The 19,253-nt window shown below is 40.1% G+C and overlaps 1 protein-coding gene across 3 annotated transcripts in view; it reads left to right on the top strand.

The window, feature by feature from the left end:
- Window positions 1–19,253, top strand: part of LOC133413895 (astrotactin-2) — a 291,345-nt gene that overhangs the window by 84,477 nt on the left and 187,615 nt on the right. For all 3 annotated transcript variants that reach the window (XM_061698810.1, XM_061698809.1, XM_061698808.1), the window contains exon 3: window positions 14,830–15,253. In XM_061698810.1, the coding sequence (XP_061554794.1) occupies window positions 14,830–15,253 (424 nt within the window). The remainder of the gene's footprint in view (window positions 1–14,829; window positions 15,254–19,253) is intronic.

Here is a 19,253-nt window from a genome sequence, read left to right as displayed (position 1 = left end):
TGCTGCTCACTTATTTCCCCCCCCCAAACCACCCTCCCCCACACACGCACACAGACACATACACACATATCAACCCTAATTCCCTGTTGTAATTCACAAGGACAGGGCTTCAAGACAGCATTATCTTACCTCACATCTCTAGGCTCTTGTGATAGAGAGCAGTGTGGCGTGTGAAAGATGAAGTAATGGCTGATAGAGGCTTAGCGAGATGGGGAAATGCAGGGATGATGGAAACGTGCATTAGTTTCTTTCAGCGAGAAGAACAAAATGGAAAGGTTAAACCAATGCTGTAGAGTTAAGCCGGGGGGGAGATTTACATTCAGTTTTTCTATTGCGCCATAATCAGATTTTGTGATTAGACAGCAGCTTTTTGTTCGGTGTAATTTCTCTGGTGATTTTCATGGCCCAGCCTATCTGTCCCTCCTGCTTCCATCAAGAAACTTCACCGTACAAATACTGAGGTTATACACCAATATACAAAATCTTGTTTTTCTTTTTTTTTCTTTTTAATACAACTCCAATTCTAATGAAGTTGGGACGTGGTGTGAAACATAAATAAAAACAGAATACAACGATTTGTAAATCATGTCCAACCTATATTTAATTTAATACACTACAAAGACAAGATATTTAATGTTCAAACTGATAAACTTTATTGTTTTTAGCAAATAATCATTTACTTGAAATTTTATAGCTGTAACACATTCCCAAAAATTTGGGACAGGGTCATGTTTACCACTGTGTTACATCAGCTTTTCTTTTAACAATATTCAATAAACGTTTGGGAACAGAGGACACTAATTGTTGAAGCTTTGTAGGTGGAATTATTTCCCATTCTTGTTTGATGTACAGCTTCAGCTGTTCAACAGTCCGGGTTCTCCGTTGTCATATTTTACGCTTCATAATGCACCGCACATTTTCAATGGGAGACAGGTCTGGAGTGCAAGCAGGCCAGTCTAGTCTCTTTTACTACGAAGCCACGCTGTTGTAACACGTGCAGAATGTGGTTTGGCATGGTCTTGCTGAAATAAGCAGGGGCGTCCATGAAACAGACGTTGCTTGGATGGCAGCATATGTTTCTCCAAAACCTGTATGTACCTTTCAGCATTAATGGAGGAGCATTCCTCAACTTTCTCAGTCTTTTTTGCCACCTGTCCCAGTTTTTTTGGAACGTGTTGAAGCCATAAAATTCTAAGTTAATGATTATTTGCTAAAAACAATAAAGTTAATCAGTTTGAACATTGAATACCTTGTCTTTGTAGTGTATTCAATTAAATATAGGTTGAATATGATTTCAAAATCATTGTATTCTGTTTTTATTTATGTTTAACACGTCTCAACTTCACTGGAATTGGGGTTGTGTATATACTGCTCATGTAATGATAATCTTTGCATCAACCATAACTTACTGCAGTTCTGCTTACCTTTGAAATACCTTATACCTCATAAGTGCCCCTCAGTAGGTGGCCCTGGGGCCACAGCCTATTTGTGGCCCTTGAACTCTTAAGGGCTACTTCACACTGCACTTAGTGCAGCACAGTGCACCGTCTACCAATCCAGACATTGCTGACGGCGCGCAAGGTGGGCGCTGCAAAATCCACGCTGTATGTGTTTTGGTTGGGTCTGCATGTGTATACCAGCACTTGTCTCCATGGCAACAGTACACAGACAGCCTGTGACTCGGTCACTCAGAGCTCAATTCTGTGAATGCAAAGTTTTAAATTTCACTTTTGTTTTTTGAGAAGTGTGCATATTGTTGACACTTTGCCAGCTGTAGGAACTTATTTTCTGATGTTCCAAGCATGGATGTTCCAAGTTCACTGCTAAGAGAAAAGTGGACAGTAAAAATAGGACTTTTAAAGAATGGACTGGGAAAATTGCACTCATTCTTCCTCCAGCAAGCCCCAATACCCATTGATGTGCCAGGAGACTTCAGCTGTGATGAGTTCCAATTTGTAAAGGTATTACGAGATGAAACATAGTAATTTTGAAGAGACATTACCTCAAAATTCAGAGGTAAGAACAATCAACAAATTCTCTCAAATTGTCATATCAAGAAGCAAGCAGGATTCTTGTCACATCTATGACACAGCAACAAAAAACAATAGCATGCCCACTTAGAGTGGCATGGAATTGGGAAGCACAAGAAGCCATTTTCTTATGCAAAAATAATAAAAGAATGTATGACTGAAGTGATGGAAACAATGTTTGAGGGCAACCAAAAAGAGGAAGTGACAGCTAAGATAACTAAGAAAATCCCCCTCTAAGTTTTATTTAACTGTTTGTTTTAATTTAAGTCAAAATTAAATTGACATCTTATTTTTGTTGTTCTTTGCAATGAAATGGACATTTTGTTTTTAGTATTACATTATCATCGCATGTGGCCTGACTATCCTCAGTAAATTGACCTTTGACCAATTGAAGAATACTTTGTGGCCTTTGAAGATTTGTATTTGAATACCCCTGCATTATACTGATGTCCATCCATCCATCCATTTTCTGTACCACTTATCCTCACTAGGGTTGCGGGCGTGCTGGCGCCTAGCTCAGCTGACTATAGTCGAGAGGCGTGGTACACCCTTAACTGGTCATTGATTGCTTTATATTTTTAGTCCAGAAATGTTTTTCATCCAAATATTAGGCTATGGTCAAACTTTCGGGTCAATTCCAATTTTTTTGCCCAAACATCAGATGTTTTTTCATGTCAATGTGAACAATACAATAACGACTTTTTCAACTCCAACCCAGGCCTCTTTCGTTGGCGGATATAAATCGGATATGTATCCGATGCGACTGCAGTCCGGACGCTCAGGTCGTGCTCATCCGACCTATAGTGTATGTCATCAAAAGGCGACAAACGTCACAATTGTTCGATAAAACAGACAAGCACAAAAAGCAATGGTGGATGAAGGAGCATAAAGTAAGTAACGTAAATGCTATAGAACCGATAAACTAAAAAATGCGGTGGCTCCAGTTGCACCAAATCCTTTTCCACAAATGCATCAGGAATGAGACCTACATGAGGGGCCATATTTTCCTCTGTAAACACATTGCATCACGTGACGTCATATTTTGTGTATGTATGTTTCTTCACGGACACATTCCGTTCACATTAGAAGTCACATTTGTTTTTGTAATGTGAACGATTACATAAAAAAAAATCAGGTTTAACAAAAACTCAGAATTTTGTATCATACCCTGCAGTGCAAGAGGCCCCCTTGTATGTGGATGGACACAAAATGTAACAGTATCCTACATAAGAACAAAAAGTTACAATCTGATCTGACCATCCTGAAAAAGAAAGTAGCATCTGGAAATTACATCTTCATCCAAAAATTTTCAACACTGCTTGATTCTTTTATGATCCTGTTTACTGTTGGTGGAATGCTGGAGCGTATCCCAGCTGGCTTTTGGCGCAGCTCTCCAGTCAGTCACAGGGTATATCCATATTTATATATTCAACTACAATCTGGTTTGGGGTAACAGATTCTGACACTTCTGAAACGTGACAAATTCTGTTCAAATCAGTTACAGTTTTTTCTACCTGTGCAGGATAGGATGTTTGGGGTTTTCTTGATCATTGCAAGAATAGGACCAGTTATTTTTTTTAAAAAGTGTTCAAAATGTGTAATTAAAAACAACAACAAATAAATGGACGGAACCTCCTTGGTGGAGGTAATGATGCCAGTAGAGTCTCCCCCTAAAGGAGAGGGGCAGATGTCTCCATTGTGCACAGATGGTGACCAAACTACAGAGCATGATGTTTTTTGACTAGCCTTGCTGCATAAAGAAGCATATTTGGATCATGAGGGAATATCATGGCTACACATATAAAAGTCAAGTCTTCTCCCCCAACTTTAGTCCCTGCAGAAGCCAGTTAAGAAAGGGTAGAATAGGATCAATATAATTGAGCATTACCATTCCAAGCCATTATACAGTTAAGAGAGTTTGATCGAGTCGTGTTTTCAAGTTGATTGCTTTTGGGATTTTGATGCCCCCCCCTCAAAAAAAAAAAAAAACAACTTCCCTCATAGGCATGAACTGCTCCTGTTGAGTAACCCTAATTTGGATCAGCACCAAATTGCAGCCTATTTTGCATAGTGAACATTTTGGCAATAAGATTGATGCATTGTTGGCTCGATTTAGATTTGAGATCGACATTTAATGTGTCCTACCTCCTACAACTGACAACATAACCTTCTCAGCCTTGATGGATGTAAAGCTAGAACATTATTCTTGTCTTATAGTATTAAGGGAGGTACGGTGAGGGACTGGTTAGCACATCTGCCTCACAATTCTGAGGATCGGAGTTCAAATCCCAGCCTCGCCTGTGTGGAGTTTGCATGTCCTCCCCGTGCCTGTGTGGGTGTTCTCCTCCCACATTCCAAAAACGTGCGTGGTAGGTTGATTGAAGTCTCTAAATAGCCCATAGGTGTGTACGTGATTGCAAATGGTTGCTTGTTTATATGTGCCCTGCGATCTGATGGCGACCAGTTCGGGGTGTACCCCGCCTCTCACCCAAAGATAGCTGGCATATGCTCCAGCACGCCCGCAACCCTAGTGAGGATAACCGGTATGGAGAGTTGATGAGCAATGAAAGCGTATCACTAGTGTGGTGATGCTGATATAATGGCAATTGTGCAAATGACACAGTCCTCAAACAATTTAGAGCAATTCAAAGTGACTAATAATAGTAATAATAATAGACTAATGATCTGGTACAGTGACGATTGTGCAAATGGTGCATATAGTTCTCAAACACAGAATTGGCCAGTAGTAATTAACAACCGTATTGAAATAGTGCAGCGTGATAAAACAGTGAGTGGACGAATCATTTCGATGTGTCCCGGCAGAGCTGTGCAAAATTGCCAGCATACTCCCCAGTGCTTAGCAAGTCTTCACTCGTGTAAGTAGGTCGCATAGTGTTGCCAAAGACGAACGAAAATGACAAAAACAAAGACAATACTGGAGAGCGTGTCACCGAGACAATCTCCCGTGTTAGCGCCATGTTGCTTATCAAACACTGATAACCCTCTTCGCCATTGTTTATTATGAACAAGAGTTATGTGTACATTTGTACATTTGCGTGATAATCCCAAAACTCGCCTCTTTTCATACATTAGCCAATCACAGAGTTCATCTCCCTCAAACCCCTTTTCTCCGCTCTTACACACATTTGCCTACCTTCTACTTCTTTGATGTTCGTCTCATTTCTACTTTTGTAGTTAAAGTCGGTTGGGAAACCATCTCATTTGTCAGGGATCTGGTTTAATTTGAGTCCCGCGTCTTGGACGCACAAAAATTAGCAGGGACGCATAAAGTATGAGCAATCTGTGTTTTCGGATATGCGCCCAAATTTCTGAATGGTGTGGCAAAAAAAAAAAAAAAAAAAAACAACAGAAAAGAAACAGAGTACATGTACCCAGTCATTTGATTAAAAAAAGAACATTTCCACGACTTGAAAGCAGACACACGATGGATTTCATCGTGGTCTCTAAACCAATCAGAGCTAGTGAAAAGCAGGGACCTTATATACCGGTGGTGATGAGGCTGATTGGACACAGGTGCTGAAAACAGAGAAGGGAGGGAGGAGAGAGAGAGGACGTAAAGCGCCCTCCTGGCTCCAATAATGGAACTGCATGACAAAGCCTCTGGCAACCGATTCCTAGCCTCGTGATATCCAGTCCACACCCCGACAAGTGATGTATCCAAGGATTTCTGGCGAATTTTCAAGTATGGAGTCTGCTACCGATACAGTCGTATCTCTCTTTACTTTACCAACAGATATCTGTCGCATTTGTTTATCGTTCCCAACACTAATATACAGTAATAAGCTCTCGACTATAATACACACCCCCAAAATCGCACTTTCACAGCTGAATTATCCTTCTATCTATGTGTAACGGGAGCAACCCTCGGTTCCCCTAGCTAAGAGGTAGTAGCAGTGACATTTGTAGCATTGATTTTCTCTAGCTCAAGACTGACTAATTTTAACAATTTTTCATACACCTTTGGATAATACGCATCCTTGATAAAAAAAAAAAAAAATTTAAAAAGCGCATTATGCAGCAGACAAATTACGGTACTCTTTAACATCAAGATGGCACAATGTACTCAGAGCTCCTCAGCATCAAAAGGTAATGCGGTGCCATGTTGTGAATTAAGGTTTCGAGCGTTTGCAAGGAGCGTGTTCGATCGATCGCTTACTGCTGTTGCCACCACAACTGCAGGAAGATTCATCTCCACGAAAAGTATAAGGAATGACACAGTGTGAAGGAGCAATAAATATTACAGCTATAGATGTCCTACATTTCCCAATCAAATGATGACCAATTTCAGTTTCATTACTTTGTATAGGGGCTCCTCCATTTAGGATAGTACAGCCTTTTCAAGGTTACAAACGCTGCGCAATGAACGACATTCTGTAGCGCGCTGGAATGCGTGTCATGCGGCACAAGACGGGATGCAGAGTTACTGCCGTACTTTGTCTTTCATTGGATTGTTTTATACAGTATTTATGGTCGAGAAGTATCCATCCATCCATTTTCAACACCGCTTATCCTGGTTAGGGTCGCAGGACACTGGAGCCTATCCCAGCTGACTTCGGGCGAAAGGCGGACTACACCCTGAACTAGTTGCCAGTCAGTCACAGGGCACATTTAGACACGGACAACCATTCGCACTCACATTCACATCGTCACTGAGTGGGAACTGAACCCACGCTGGCTGCACCAAAGTCAAGCGAGTGTACCACTACACCATCAGTGACGGGTCGAGAAGTAATTTTCATAAAAATATTCGCCGCAATTGTGACTTTAGTGCTGCATTAGCGTAAGTTAGTAATAGACTAGATGCATTCCGACTTGCGTACTCATTCAGAATACATTGCACCATAGGAAGCCAAGGACCCCCTAAGGTGGCTATTGCTATTGATGACGATATAAGATAGTGTAAAAGATCTGTGTGTCTCTTTACACACTCCAAGGAGGTTGTGTTTCCTTCGAAGTTTGCAAATTTTTTTTTCGTTGGGATTAAAAAAATAAAGAAGGAAACTTTGTTAAAAAGCACATTGCACCACTTGGTTGCAACTAACAGAGACACTGTTGAGTCACTCTCAACTACTTTGGGGATTGTCAATGCAACAACGTAGTAGTTCTTGTAAGTAACCTTCAAACAAAAGTAACAAGAGTAAAGAAAATTAGAAGAAAATGATTAGTACTGAAAAAGATTTTATGATAAAATAGTCCTAAAATTTCTAAATGTTATGAGATAAAACTCCCAATTTTACATTAGTGACAATTTTCCACAGCAGCATGGACATAATGTTACATGAATCAAGTCACATTGAATTAATTGAGTTCTTGAGGTAATTAAGGCAAAAAGGAAGATTAGAGGTGCTGTTCTTTCACTCTCAACAAGTTTGTAGTCTGTCTAATGTTTTTTTTTAAATACAGACAAAAGGAAGACAACATTTTTCAAAGTTACAGGTAAAAAGGCAGTTTGAATAAAGTTCAGTTTGCTGTCTAAAGAAGCACAACATGAAATTGCATATCAAAAGTCAATTTACATCCACATAGCACTCGCTATGGTACAACTCCTCAGGGAGCACGATACAACACAAGCCCTGAAATAGGAGTTCAGAACCTGTGAGCTATTTTCCCATCCAATAATTACAAATATCCAGGATTTGTTTACTTTACTTTTACTTACTTTGCTATCAATAACAGTCTCTCGGTTTCATACAGCCATACACTAGTATTGCTGGACCAGCCAGGACACCTCATGTGGTGTTACCACACGCATTGATTTCACACTAAATATTCAATGTTTATATTAAAATGTACAAGCAGATACAAATTTAAATTGTATTACTTCTGCTTTCACTAATTTACTATTATTCTTCAAAACTGCAGGGTGATTCCGGAAGCTGGACACAAACAAAACAGTCGTCTCTTAATTCAACATTCTCTGAGAAAGGAGTCTTGAAAGAAGAAACGTATACCGTGTTCATCAGTAATGGAATCAAAGTAAAGAAATGAATTGAAGCCTGCACAGGAAATTGCGCTGGAAGTGAGTTATGAGGACGCACAAAGCTCATTACTCATCTGCTCTCAGACAGAATGACAGCTAAAATTAAACCGTTGCTACCAAGCACTATGTCATAAAATCCTCCAATTCCAACCATTCGTATTGCCATCCAAATTCTCAGAATCAAACACATTGTTTAGTTTGATGTATTTAACATGTTTTGTTGTTTTACTCTTTACTGTGAGCATTTTTTGGGGGGGGGGGGGGGGGTGTCACTTCATTGTCTTGTTGCTGCTACTTCCATAATCATATGCTGTTGCTCTACTTCAAAGCATATGGAAGTGCGACTTAGGCAGGAGTTGTGCGGCTATTTCTTCAAAGCTGCCATCCACAAGGAGATTAATGAGCGCGTTTGTCAGCGCCACCAGTCATCCTAGGACCGCCTCCCCTATCGGCATAGCGTGATTTATGGACATCCACACTCGCATGAGTTGGCAATGGGAAGGGAAGTATTGTTGTTTTTCCTCATGAAGATTGAATTTTAAATGTTGTGACAAATGACCTCCCCGTGTGGATTTTTATTTACGATTCGCTTTCCATATGTGCCTGTGCACAATCACTAGTTCATGCATGCACAGCAGTGCACACCACACATGCTTCTTTATGGAACCTCGAAACAGATTATTCTGCATTTTATCTCCCATTACAAACATACAGTATGTCACCTTTTAGATTTTGTGATATTGCTGATTCACAAGTCTGGTGTATATCACACCAATATGCTCCCACTGGAATTAAACTTATACAAGATGGGGCAATATTATGTTTTAGCTCTATATATTTCCTTGGGAAATGACTGGCCCTGTTTCAACATTCATAAACATGACAATGATTTAAGGCAGTGTGTTTTAACTTCGATAGCAAGTGACAATGCATTTTTTTCTATAACCAATTGTCTACTTTTTTTACTTTGTTTTTAAATGCTTTTAATCATGCAAAGCATATTGAGTTACCTTGTGTATGAAATGCGCTATATAAATAAATTTGCTTCGCTTTGCATACTCTCATACAAGTGTAAATATATGTTAACCACTGTTGATATTAAAATGTAAAATCAATAAAATTGTCTTTAGTGGTGGTGGAATAAGTGAGCAGCAACCACCCAATACCACACAATAAGTCTGGATCAAGACATCCTGGCCTTTGAGTCAGTTTCACAAAATTGGACCGGATCTTTTAACTCTCTTAACTGAAATTGCATTTTTGTGGGTGGCACAGTGGTCGACTGGTTAGAGTGTTTGCCTCACAGTTCTGAGGACCGGGGTTCAATCCCCAGCCCCGCCTGTGTGGAGTTTGCATGTTCTCCCCGTGCCTGCGTGGCACTCCGGTTTCCTCCCACATCCCAAAAACATGCATAGTAGGTTAATTGAGGACTCTAAGTTGCCCGGAGCTGTGAATGTGAGTTCCATGGTTGTTTGTTTATATGTGCCCTGTGATTGGTTGGCAACCAGTTCAGGGTGTACCCCGCCTCCTGCCCAATGATAGCTGGAATAGGCTCCAGCACTCCTGCGACCCTTGTGAGGATAGGCGGCTCAGAAAATGGATGGATGGATGAATTATACTTGTGTATTGAGAAAGTGATTCATTCAAAAATGTGCCTCACACTTCTCATTTTTTAAAGTGTCATAAAGGTTAACCACTGTGTGAAAGAACAATAACTTCGATTAAAAGTAATGATACAGATGTACCTCAATAATTTCTTTGAATGTGATGAATGAATGTGATTCACTCATCAAATTTTTAACATCCTTTATTGTAACACATAAACAGACAAACAACATAAAAATTAATAAAACACTGTGTCATCTTTAATAACAAGTGACGATGCAGATACTTGTCTTAACTTGAACCACAAAGGCGTAATGCAAAGTTGATTCACATTTCGTGTCACAAATGCGCCTCACAATTCGCTATTCTATCATTCTTAATTGTCATACAAACGATTTACCTTAACTTTGCTAACAAGTGACAATATGCGTGGACGCTGTGTGATTTTTTTTTTTTTTAAAGATGTCTTTTCTCAGCCTACTTGTCAAAGAATAAGTCGTGCCTCAGAGCTTATGGATTTCCTTTATCATCCAGCTAGTGCATGAATGACATGGTCTTTGATGTTTTGGCGATGGTAGAGATATTGGATGAAGCGTACAGAAATGCGATGCTCCACAGGAATTTCCTGTGACTATTAGAATAGGCACAGAAATAAGAGGGTAAAACAGGTGAAAGCCCCAGCACATTGATTGTGTGTGTGACTACATATGGGAGGCCTGCTGCATAGGACAAATCTGCATTAGAAATGACTGCGAGGCACACCTGCACTGCAAAGCGATGACATACTGCAGCACATTTCTCATTTGTGGATTAGATTTCGAGCATGAGCTGGGGAAAAGTGCTGAATTAATGCTGTCATATGTTTTTGTTTTTTACTTGTAGTTTATGATGTACTGGAAAACATTCTGAAATGACTTGAAATGTGTTTTGTGGGGAATGGAAGAAGATTTCAGGAAATAGACACTTGTACTCAATTTAGCTTTTATTGTGAATTATTTTAAAACATTTTTTAAATTAAGATCAATTGTTTACCTAAAACAAAATAATTTGCATCGTACATACAGGCTTGCACAAAGAACTGCCTCTCTAATTTCTTTTAACTGGCTTGTAACATAGGGCTTCATTCCCAACATTATTCTTAATGTCAGTAGCACCTCTAAACTCCACTAAAGAAAAATATTGGATGATGTACATTTAAAAAATGTTTTTTGTTTTTTTTTGTATAATACATTCAGTGGCAACCGTAAGGCCATTTTAGCCATCAACAACCTGAAGAAAGTTATTTCCAGAAAAGGCAAAAGTTGCAAAATTCAATGCCACCCAATGCTCATTCACAATGTATTCTGTATTATGGTTAATAAACTAATATTTTGAAGGTCTTTAACCGAGTTTAATATATATGCTTTTTTTTTTTACAAGAAAAGTATTATTATTAGTATTAATATAATTATTATGCGGCGGCACGGTGGACGAATGGTTAGCGCGTCAGCCTCACAGTTCTGAGGACCAGGGTTCAATCCCCGGTCCCGCATGTGTGGAGTTTGCATGTTCTCCCCGTGCCTGCGTGGGTTTTCTCCGGGCACTCCGGTTTCTTCCCACATCCCAAAAACATGCATTAATTGGGGACTCTAAATTGCCCGTAGGTGTGAATGTGAGTGCGAATGGTTGTTTGTTTGTATGTGCCCTGCGATTGGCTGGCAACCAGTTCAGGGTGTACCCCGCCTCCTGCCCGATGACAGCTGGGATTGGCTCCAGCACGCCCGCGACCCTAGTGAGGAGAAGCGGCTCAGAAAATGGATGGATGGATGAATGGATAATTATTATAATCATTATTTTCTCCTGAGGTGGAAGGATACTCACATCTTGAGGCAATGGAGTCAAAATAGATTGAAATACTATTGATTAACTTTCATCATTTTACAAAAAAACAAAACAAAACCTTAATGTGTTAAGAAAAAGTAGCAATTTTCGGAGATCCATATCCATAATGTGATAATATTATTATTTTAGGCCCTGACTAAGGACACTTTCACGAAAGGCACAAAGGCACAACAGTGAAATCCAACTGATGAAGTCATACAACAAATGATTAACAGATTTATTTAAATTTGGAAATGCAGCCGTATGGGGGACACAAGCCAGTGCAAACTGTAGGCCGGTCCCAAGCCCGGATAAATGCAGAGGGTTGCGTCAGGAAGGGCATCCGGTTTAAAACTTTGCCAAACAAATATGAGCGTTCATCGAAAGAAGTCCATACCGGATCGGTCGTGGCCCGGGTTACCCTGCAGGGCACTGGTGGAAATTCAGCATTTGTGGGTCGAAGACGTAGGAGAGGTGGAAAGCGGATTCTTAGGCAGAAAGAGAAGAGGAAAGCACAGAGCCTAGAATTGAATGTGGGGACTATGACAGAAAAATCTCGGGAGTTGCTTGACATGATGATTAGGAGAAAGGTTGATATATTGTGTGTCCAGGAGACCAGGTGGAAAGGCAGTCAGGCTAGAAGTTTAGGGGCACGGTTTAAATAATTTTACCATGGTGTAGATGGGAAGCGAAATGGAGTCGGGGTTATTTTAAAAGAAGAGTTAGCTAAGAATGTCTTGGAGGTGAAAAGAGTATCAGAGCTGAAACTTGAAACTGAGGGTGTTATGTATAATGTGATTAGCGGCTATGCCCCACAGGTAGGATATGACCTAGAGGTGAAACAGAAATTCTGGAAGGAGCTCGACGAAGTAGTTCTGAGCATCCCAGACAGAGAGAGTCGTGATTGGTGCAGATTGTGATGTACATGTTGGTGAAAGAAACAGGGGTGATGAAGAAGTAATGTATCCAGGAAAGGAACTTGGAGGGACAGATGATGGTAGACTTTGGAAAAAGGATAGAAATGGCTGCAGTGAACACTTTTTTCAAGGAGAGGCAGGAACATGGAGTGCCATAGAAGAGCGGAGGTAGAAGCACGCAGGTGGATTACATCTTGTGCAGTTGATGTAATCGAAGGACGTTACAGACTGTAAAGTAGTGGTAGGGGAGAGTGTGGCTAAACAGCACAGGATGGTGGTGTGTAAGATGACTCTGGTGATGGGGAGACAAAGAAGACAAAGGCAGAGCAGAGAACCATGTGGTTGAACCTGAGAAAGGAATAGTGTTGTGGGGCTTTTCGGGAAGAGGTGAGACAAGCTCTCGGTGGACAGGAGGAGCTTCCAGAAGACTGGACCACTTCAGCCAAGGTGATCAGAGAGACAGGCAGGAGAGTACCTGGTTTATCTTCTGGTAGGAAAGGGGAGAAGGAGACTTGGTGGTGGAATCTCAAAATGCGGGAAATCATACATAGAAAGAGGTTAGCTAAGAAGAAGTGAGACACTGGGAGAACAGAGGAGAGGAGAAAGGACTACATGGAGATGCGACGTAGGGCGAAGGTAGAGGTGGCAAAGGCCAAACAAGAGGCACATGATGACATAAAGATGATTCTGATTCTGATAAGCCCTGAGCCCCTTCCTGTTTGCAGTGGTGATGGATAGGCTGACAGACTGTAATTCCCGTTGACCATGATGTTTGCAGATGACATTGTGATCTGCAGTGAAAGCAGGGAGTAGGTGGAGGAACATTTGGAAAGATGGATGCATGCACTGGAAAGGAGAGGAATGAAGATTAGCCGAAGTAAAACAGAATATATTTGCATGGATGAGAGGGGTGGAGGGGGAAGAGTGATGCTACAGGGAGAAGAGATAGCAAGGGTGGAGGACTTTAAATACTTGGGGTCCACAGTCCAGATCAATGGTGACTGTGGAAAGGAAGTGAATAAACGGGTCCAAGCAGGCTAGAACGGGTGGAGGAAGGTGTCAGGTGTGTTATGTGACAGGAGAGTCTCTGCTCGGATGAAGGGCAAAGTTTATAAAACAGTGGTGAGGCCAGCCATGATATACAGATTACTGCTTCCCGTTGTCTCTTTAGACAACGGGAAGCAGAGCTGGAGGTGGTGGAAATGAATATGTTGAGGTTCTCTCTAGGAGTGACCAGGTTGGAGAAAATTAGAAATGAGCTCATCAGAGGGACAGCCAAGGTTAGATGTTTTGGAGACAAAGTTAGAGAGACGAAAGATAGTGAGTATATTGGTAGAAGTTTGATGAGGATGGAGTTGCCAGGCAAGAGAGCTTGAGGAAGACCAAAGAGGTTGATGGATGTAGTGAGGGAAGATATGAGGGCAGTTGGTGTTAGAGAGGCGGATGCAGAAGATCGGCTTACATGGAAAAGGATGACACGCTGTGGTGACGCATAACGGGACAAGCCGAAAGGAAGAGAAGAATAATTTACATTTAGAACACCACCTTATGTAAGGTTATTGTTAATACACTAATATGTAAAAGCTCTTTAATCAAAAATGCTAATTTGCATCTAAAGATGTTTTATTGTTCATTTAAAATGTATTTCTCTGCACGAAAAAAAAAAAAGCTCTTAAAGTAAAGCTCAGGGTAGAAAAAGACATTTTCTGGCATCCACAAAGTATATAAAGAGTAAAACAATTATAACATAAATAAACACTATAACACAATAATTAAAACATAAATACTATGAAAGAGAACGAAAGATGAATACTCTTTACAAAATATTTTAACTGATTATCTAACCCTGGTTTTTGCTGTGGGAAAAGAACACAATGTTCTATTTTTATTAACAGTAGTAATTGTTTGATGACAGCAATTTCCAATGCACATGAGTGTTCTGTGAGAGATCATCAGTATCATAATCATCTTTATTTGCCAAGTATGTCAAAAACACACAAGGAATTTGTCTCTGGTAGTTGGAGCCGCTCTAGTACGCTCATCACATGCGTATGCAATTACATTTAATCAGTCAAAAAAGTATTATTTATTTGCTCGAAGTAATGGATCGTTGTTAATTTCTCTATGACAGTGATGTAGAGAGACAGGCTTAAAAACTCATTTTCCATTAAATGGCAGAAGGTTCAATTAACCTACCTGTTGCCATTCATACAACAAAATAAAAGCTTTGTGTTTCAATTAAACAATTCACAATTCATAGTGAGGGAGTCAATTTATTGGTATTTATTGGACATTTTTACATTTGAAAGATTGACATTTACCATATTTTTTGTGAAATATTTGCCTTGGCTCAACAAAGGCTGGGAAACACTGTTCTATAATTTCTTGTTTGTGTACTATTTGTCTATTTCCTCAGGGATGCCTCATCGCCCTGCTCCTGCTCATTCTCCTTTTCACCCTGGTCCTTTACACCCGCCACCGATGGTGCAAGCGCCGCAGGATCCCCCAGAAGAGTGCCAGTACAGAGGCCACCCATGAGATCCACTACATCCCCTCGGTACTTCTCGGACCCCAGGGCCGGGACAGCTATCGGGGCTCACGGAGCGCCCACCAGCACGGCAGCTCCGTCATCGGCGTGCCCATCCGAGAGACGCCCATCCTCGACGATTACGACTGCGACGACGACGACCCGGTGGGACGCTCGCTAAACTCCACACCAAACCAGCTGCACAACAAAGTCAGCGACGGGATAATCCAGGAGGACTACGGAGTCGGCATTGACTACGGAGGACACACTGACATTAAGGACGATGATCTTACACCTTCTTTTGCCAAACGAGGTAGGTGCCAATGGACTAGAACAGTTTTTCTGAAAGTGTGGTACGAATATCACTCATGGTATGTGGCCTCCCTCTATTGATACGCAAAAAAATAACTGAATTAAATGTTGAAACGGTGCATCGTGTTGCAGAGACTTACATTTTTTTTTTTTTTTATCCAGTACAATACATTTGTATTAAACATTTAAGAACAATATAATACATTTATAACTGTTTTTTTTCAAATATTTATTTCGGTAAATGTTTTTTTTTTTTCTTTAACTTTTATATTCAATACATTTAAGTTGCATAATTATTTTTTTTTTCTTCCTATATTTAAGTGAAGTTTTAATGTTCAAACTGACTATATTATTGAATATACAGTACCTTTCACAAATAAAAACTCTGTCATGTTTTTAATGAACACGCTAATGTAGTTTAATGTTGGTCATTATGGGGGTACTTAGAGAGCTAAGTATTTTTTTCAAGTGGTACTTGGAATAATATATTTGAGAACTACTGGCATAGGAGTTTGTTTTTTAAAGAGGAATATTTCCATTAAAAATTAATGTTCAATGTATTTTTAAAATCAATTAAATTATTATTAAATAGATCATTTTACACTTGAGACTATGTGAGTTCGGGGATGCACATGTCATGGAAACAATGAGTCCCAGCCCTGGAATAATGAGTCCCTGCAACGTTTCATCATTGTGTTACCCATTGCTCTTGCTCTATCTATATTATATGTATTTAGGCCTGCTCTGATAGCAATTTTTTTAGAACGATATATTTTCCCAAAAACCTTCATGATATACAATAGCATCGTTTATGTATTTTTATGCTACTGATATAATGGGACTGTTTCCGGGTTCAGACATGGGCCAGGGTCTGCCAGTTAGTGACCTCTGTTTTAAAGGACCCATATTTTTGCTATTTAGACCTCCATAGAGTGAGTCTTTAACATGGGCTTAGTATAAAAGTATCAATTTCATTTTAAAAAACCACCTTGGTTTTGTTAGGAGTGTCCAGAAAAGGCCCCTCTGACAGGTACTCTGTTTGACCCAGTTTTGTATCCGCTTTGTCCATATTTGGCTAAGACCACCCCATTTCTTATGATTATTTGCCTCCGTGTAGAAGACCCACTTGTGAGAGCACACATTTGTTATGTTGACACCCCTGGCTCGGGAAGCTCGAGAAATTCGAATGACCTGAATTCAGGCCTCTCGACACAAAAACATCTGGAACTCAGGGATGCGTGGATGATTTTAATTTATATTTCACATGTTTATTGAGCCAATTTTACATCCCAAATACTAGAAAAAGTTTGTTTGGTAAAATATAGCGCCTTTGAATGATCGGCACAATCGAGCGAGGGGAGTGAACTGTTTATCTCCTTAGCTCGCGAGCTAGTTAGATCATGGCCTAGTGGACATAATAAATAGTTCACTTTCCCTAAGTATCCCAGTTGTGTGCATCTACGGAGCCCACGCAATGAAAATGTATCCAGTGCAGAAAAGTCTTGTGTCCATTGTATTTATGGAACGATAACACACCCTACTCTGCGTCTGATTGGCTAGCACCAAAACAGTACTTTTAGTGAATAATGATTCGCTGAAGCACTGAAGCAACACACACAAGTACGTAGGTAAGTGATGCCGTGCGACTGTGGACGCAGATTGTTCATAGTTTTTTCGTCCCTGCTCAGACGTGGGACGCACATCAAACGAGATCAATGTATTATAATTATTATTATTATTATTATTACTACTACTACTAGTACTAGTAGTAGTATTTTATTTATTTTACTGCTGCACCACTTGAATTTTCCCTCTGGTGTTCAATAAAGGATATAGTATTTTATTTTCATTTTAAAACATTAGCTCAGTTGCGGCGGTCCTCTTATTGTCAACATGATCTGTACATCAGTGTTGCCAGCTCCCAGATGGCCCAGCCTGGATGCTTAACTTTGGCTCTGGTCAAGACCACCCACGCTTACTGCTAGCACGGCATGTACTGCTCACATTTAGTCAAACACATACAGTTTAGCCCCAACTCCTCACTCCAGACTTTTTACACGTAAGCTACATTGACTCCTGTTTCTATATACCGTTTTCCCCCATATCACTGTATTTTAAAAGCAAGATATAAATACATTATTACAATAATATCAAACAATATTACTGCCCATAGACGGGCCCTTGGCCAAGTGGTTAGCACATCCACAGTTCTGAAGTTTGGGGTTTGAATTTGGTCTCCAGCCTTCCTGTGTGGAGTTTGTGTGTTCTCTCCGTGATTGCATAAGTTTCTCTGCGTACTCCGGGTTCCTTCCACATTCCAAAAAATGACATGCAGGGTAGGGTAATTGAAGACTCTTAATTGTCCTTAGGTGTGAATGTGAATTTGAATGGTTGTTTGTCTATATGTGTCCTTCGATTGGCTGGTGACTGACTAGGTGTACCTCCCAGATCCTAGTGAAGAAAGCTGTATACAAAATGAATGGATGGCTGGATTACTGCCATCTGTCTCAAAGTCAGGAGATCCAGGTCATTGTTTGAGCATTTCTGTGTGGAGAGTCTGTCTTCTCTGGTGTGGCATTTCTCCACATCCTCCTGCTTCTTTGACTTGACAAGTCATCTCGTTTAAAGTTGTAAATCTCCATTTTAATTGAGACCGTTTGCCTTTTTTGTTTTTGAAAGTGAGAAACATCATTCTTGCCAACTTGCCAGTGTGACGTAGCGACCTGTGCAAACAACAATGGAAAAAGCTCCAAAGATACTACATTTTTGATTCAAGGATTATGTTGTCGATGAAGGCTGCAAATAGAGGATGGCAACCTGCATGGCTGGCAACCCACACATTAAAGACAGAACAACAACGATGTCGAAATTCATCCATCACAACAAAAAGATGGGTAAACTAATTCAACAGTTTAGCTAGCTGGTCAAATATTAAGTTTTATAGACTGGTTTGGGACTATTCAAAATAAAAATGATGTGATTGTGAACGTTTAATACAGCTAAGTAACGTAACTGGGGGTGGGACGCTTATGATAATTGTCAAAACCTTTCGTTTTGGTTCATGGGCACGCAAAAGTACCTCTTTTTTTCCTCTCTCTATCATACACTCTAGAGCAGAAAGTATCCCCTAAAATATAATGCCAACCGCAGAAGTGACGCGGTGTATCTGGTTTTGGGAAGATTAAAAATAATAATAATGATAAAAATAAATAAATAAATAAAGTTGCGGAAATATTTGTGGGCATGACGAAAGACTATATCCGGTGCAATGTGGGTTTCCTGTTTGGGATCACTTTACAGTATGATCATGGCGATAAAAATGTCTTTGACAAAAGTGCGTTCCACTATTATTAGGTACAGTGAGTAGCTACGTGTGATTATAATTTTCATATGACTGAATGTGTTTATTGAAGTGTCACGAGCAAAATGCCATCTGTTGTGTTGACTGTGTGATGAAGCTGTCTGTTTTTAAAATTGACACCATAGCATATGAAACATAGCCTTTAATCTAATGACAATTTGACATTATTCATACACTCACTGTAGTAGTCACGCCACTATGCACTATTTGCATATCTGTTGTTGACCAATACTGGCCACTCATGGTCAACAATCACAGGGCACATACAGTATATACAAATGACCCTTCACACTCATATTCACACCTATTGAGAATTTAGAGTCAATGTCGATTGACCAAGGTTTGTGTTGCTGTTGCTTCTTGACCTTTATAGGATGTAATCAGGAAGTTCTGAAGAGTGGAGACAAAAATGCCTTACTCATTTTTGCAGCGGCTGTGCTTGCAGTTGTGTGTTTGTGTTTGTGTGTGTGGCATCTGTTGATATCCTGTTGAAAGTGGGACACTTCTCTCCATGGTTGAACTTAAATAATTGACAGAGTTGGCAGGAGCCCAGGTTATTTATGTCATTCTGAATCATGCATTGGCGATGCTCTAGGAAACATTCTTTTGATACATAAAGTCATCCTGCATAGTCATATTA

Source organism: Phycodurus eques, chromosome 15 (assembly GCF_024500275.1).
Source record: "Phycodurus eques isolate BA_2022a chromosome 15, UOR_Pequ_1.1, whole genome shotgun sequence".
Classification (NCBI taxonomy): Eukaryota; Metazoa; Chordata; class Actinopteri; order Syngnathiformes; family Syngnathidae; genus Phycodurus; species Phycodurus eques.
The sequence above is the reverse complement of the archived record's forward strand: the minus strand, read 5'-3'. Positions and strand labels throughout refer to the sequence as shown.